This window comes from Silurus meridionalis, chromosome 4, assembly GCF_014805685.1.
Source record: "Silurus meridionalis isolate SWU-2019-XX chromosome 4, ASM1480568v1, whole genome shotgun sequence".
Taxonomy (NCBI): domain Eukaryota; kingdom Metazoa; phylum Chordata; class Actinopteri; order Siluriformes; family Siluridae; genus Silurus; species Silurus meridionalis.
The window spans coordinates 5,179,417-5,183,898 of NC_060887.1; the positions used below are offsets into that span (position 1 = coordinate 5,179,417).

Here is a 4,482-nt window from a genome sequence, read left to right on the forward strand (position 1 = left end):
TATATAATAAATAAAATTTTGTATAATAATGAAATGATATGCATACATTAAATATATAAAAATTGAAAACAAGCATTTGAATGTAGTAAAGCCGCAGTAAATCACTTTTTAGAACAGATAAGTTACTGTTGTAGACAAATGCTATAAAACAGACAGAACAGATCCAGTGTGAGTCCCGAAGTTACAAACAAACAGTTTACACAATAACACTTCATTAAACTACACCATTTTCACATGATGAGGATCACAGCATTCACTCACAACCAATTTCATTATTGATTAGATTAGTTGTTGCAGCTCTAATAATAAATAATAAACTCAGTGTTTCAAAGAGAATAAAATCCCATACAGTTTGGAAAGTCACTGTTCCAGCAGTCGTACAGTCGCTCTATTAAACATTACTCTACTATTGAACATCAGGTAGCTGCTAAGTGTGTAAGTAGCAGTAGAATATAGTAGACCCTTTAGACCAGGGGGGTCCAAACGTTTTTATTTACTAAAGTCCTGTATCAGATCTGTTTTAAAATGAATTGTGTGTTGACACGACGTCTCTCCTGAAGGTTGTCCGTTACAAGACGGAGACAAAAAGTTATGAATGTGTCCAATTTAAATCTCAAGAGGCGGCAAATTTGGCAAAAGAGAATCTTGTCGGCAAACTTTTTAACAGCTATAAAGTGAAATCTATTAATATAAAGTGTGGGTTTGGTCATATGAGGGGATTTCAGTCAGCATCAGGGGGTAATTTTGCTGGTGTCGGCATAAAGACTAACAGCAGTGTGTAAGAGCAGTGTCTCTGTTGTGTTACAGCTCCATCAACACTTTAATCTCATACAGAGCGTGAGACTGAGAAGAACCACCACACCCAGAGTCCAAACACTTGTCCCTCTAAGAAGTTGGACGCCGACCGCGAGGGGCCGCGTAACTATTTAGCATGCCGGAGTCTCGATCGTTATCGGATTTAACCAGACAAATTGCTCCACCAACTAAGAACGGCCATGTACCACCACCCAGCTCAAGTTCCAGCTGTGTAGGAGAAACCAGCTGCAGCTCAAGTTCCAGCTGTAGAGGAGAAACCAGCTGCAGCTCAAGTTCCAGCTGTGGAGGAGAAACCAGCTGCAGCTCAAGTTCCAGCTGTGGAGGAGAAACCAGCTGCAGCTCAAGTTCCAGCTGTGGAGGAGAAACCAGCTGCAGCTCAAGTTCCAGCTGTGGAGGAGAAACCAGCACAAGTTTAGAATTCAGTAAAAGCTCCTTCAGCATCTGTGAGTAAAGACCAGATCTACAAGCACACAACATTAACAACAACACACACACACACACACACACACACACACACACACACACAAACGCTCAGTTTAATACCATGTGGTTCTATTGATTGTATGTATCTATCTATGTATTGATTGTATACAGTGGGTACGAAAGTATTCAGACCCCCTCAAATTTTTCACTCTGTTATATTGCAGCCATTTGCTAAAATCATTTAAGTTCATTTCTTTTCCTCAATAATGTACACACAGCACCCCATATTTACAGAAAACACAGATTTTGAAGAAATGAACTGAAATGATACTATATGTTTGTGTAGAACGTGTCTGTAATGTTTGTGTGGAACGTGTCTGTAATGTTTGTGTGGAACGTGTCTGTAATGTTTGTGTGGAACGTGTCTGTAACGTTTGTGTGGAACGTGTCTGTAACGTTTGTGTGGAACGTGTCTGTAACGTTTGTGTGGAATGTGGCCTACACACATTTCCACCCCCGTTTTGTGTGGATCAGATTTAGTGGTGTCACCGTGATAAACACAAACTTTTGTCATCTCAGTGCGCCAGTGCAAAAGCTTTTCTTGCCCAATGTGGGGAAGGAATTAAATACCCTAAGATGAAGTGTTAGCCACAAGAACGAAGAGGTTCAGAAAGATCTTTTTAAACTTTTTGGACGTTGCTGCCAACAAGTCTTACATCATACACAAGGAACTACACGACAACAGGAACAATACGGTGTCTGTAGAACAACATGTTGCTCTGCGTGACGTATTGCAGTGAATTTGTTTCTTTTTTTGGCACTCGGTTAAAATCAGACACATTATTCAGGACATTCAGAGCATTAACTCAGAATATTTAGGAAGTGCGGTATTCAGCTGAGGCAAGAACTCTTACATGATGACTTTTTAATGAGATTTAATGTAATGGCCGAGAGTTTAAGGTGTTGGATGTGAAATCCAAAGGGGTTTATTTGTTTCAGCGCAGTGTGAAAGATGCAAAACTGTTTTACATCTCATGATATTTAGACTGAGGGTCTCACCGCCCTGTTTGACAAACGAGAGGATTTTAACATGTGCTGTCACGTGACCACACACGCACGGCCGAGACTCAGCGATTACCTGCTCCACCCTGTTACATGAAAGCACCAGCACACGGGCCGCAGTCAAAACATAATGTCTCTTATTATGTACTAAATTACTGACATCAACAACAACAGATTCAAGTATCTGTAAAAAAAGTTTCTCATACGTGCATTACATTTACATTAATGTGTTTTTTCCTGAGCTCATCAGTGCAGTATGTTGCATCACTTTCATGCTGTCGTCTATTATGATGTACAATATTAAAAACAAGATCTTTAAAGAAACTGTTGTACATTCATTACGTTACTGTGTTTGTTTGTTTGTGTTTGTTTCACACAAGGCTTTAAAGGACGATGAGTGGACATCTCGTCTGCGGCGGTAGAGGACGATGTGTGGACGTCTCGTCTGCGGCGGTAGAGGACGATGAGTGGACGTCTCGTCTGCGGCGGTAGAGGACGATGAGTGGACGCCTGCCTGCGGCGGTAGAGGGCGATGAGTGGACGTCTGCCTGCGGCGGTAGAGGACGATGAGTGGACGCCTCGTCTGCGGCGGTAGAGGACGGCGAGTGGACGCCTCGTCTGCGGCGGTAGAGGACGATGAGTGGACGCCTGCCTGCGGCGGTAGAGGACGATGAGTGGACGTCTGCGTCTGCGGCGGTAGAGGGCGATGAGTGGACGTCGTCTGCGGCGGTAGAGGACGGCGATGAGTGGACGCGTCTCGTCTGCGGCGGTAGAGGACGATGAGTGGACGTCTGTCTGCGGCGGTAGAGGACGATGAGTGGACGTCTCGTCTGCGGCGGTTTGGCTCTGAAGCTGGAAACACACCTGCTCCTAGTCAGAAGAAATGGTTGGATCTGTTTTATAAGGTTTGTGCACACAAAAATGTGATTAAACACAGGTCCCATAACCTAAAGGTCTTTATTTGTACAGAGGGAGAAATGTCCAGTGCAGGTCCACGACCAGTCGAAACTTTCCGGTGGACCACAGAAACGTCTTTGTGGATTCCACCCTCCTAAAGTGTTCATTTCAGACTTTCAGGTGATCATCTCTTTCATGTCACGTCACTGTGGACCTGCACAACTATATTTGTGACCACACTCATGTGCTTTAAATGTCCTCTGCTGTGGGATGCAGAAATACTTGTTGCAATATTTATTTTTAATATCCTCTCTTTAGCGCCCGCCAGAGTTTCCTCACACCTCCACTCGCGCACCGCTGCTACAGTTTACATCCCTAATCATATAGAACAATATCTGCTTTATCTATTCCCATTTCTCATCCAGTGATCAAATAGTGGAAGCACTGAGATCAGTGTAAAACACTTTGGTTTTTGCTCAAGTGTGTTAAAGTGTATTATATTTATAGATCTTCATTTCACTTCACTTCTGCCCTCAGACTCTCACTAGTGTACAGAGATGATTGTGGATTAAACATATTAATGTGTGAATGTTAGATTTTCAATGTTTCTTCTTATTTAAATCTGTAAAAAATATCAAGACTAAAAGGTAAATAAAACCTGTGTTCCACACTCTTTATTGTTCTTTTACCAGGTCGTAAGTGTTCCACCTGCTGCAAGTGTTCCACCTGCTTTACTCCACTCCTACTGCTGTAGCGCCCCCTACCTCCACCCCACCATTATACAGCCTGCACTTTTATGTCATTTAAAAGACCTTATATCTGTCATTATCATCATTATTATGTTTAAGTTCATAATATACAATATGTGTCTTTACAGCCTGGATTTCAAAGTCCATCTCCTTCAGCCAGTCCTTCATCTGCATCCAGTCCTTCATCTGCATCCAGTCCTGCTGTTTCTTCCAGTTCTGCTCCTTTAATTATTTCTTGCTGGTGTTCTGAGCGACTCATTTTACTGTTTATTTGTGTGGATTTACTACTATTATAATCTCTAGTTATTTATGATCAGGTTGTTGTTTTAATCCCAATTAGGGATTTTTTTATCATTGTATTTGATTATATCTATTGTTAAATAACCTTTATTAATATATACATCGTTTTGTAATATTTGTATTTTTGTGTTTGCATCTATTATAATTTATCATTTGACATTTTTGTAGCATTTTCAGTAATTAAAAATAAAATGTTTTATTGTTCATAAAACAGTGACTCATGAATTATTCTGTG

At 41.3% G+C, this 4,482-nt stretch overlaps 1 protein-coding gene across 1 annotated transcript; it reads left to right on the plus strand.

The window, feature by feature from the left end:
• The first annotated feature begins 443 nt into the window (after positions 1 to 443).
• LOC124384654 (thermal hysteresis protein YL-1-like) lies at positions 444 to 2,736 on the plus strand. The gene is made up of 2 exons (XM_046847695.1): positions 444 to 1,259; positions 2,682 to 2,736. The coding sequence occupies exons 1-2, from the start codon at positions 932 to 934 to the stop codon at positions 2,696 to 2,698; spliced, it is 345 nt and encodes a 114-aa protein (XP_046703651.1). The 5' UTR covers positions 444 to 931; the 3' UTR covers positions 2,699 to 2,736.
• Positions 2,737 to 4,482: the final 1,746 nt, after the last annotated feature.

Bases quoted from the DNA above. Each gene is read 5' to 3' on its own strand.
- LOC124384654 (XM_046847695.1), top strand. From the start codon at position 932: ATGCCGGAGTCTCGATCGTTATCGGATTTAACCAGACAAATTGCTCCA.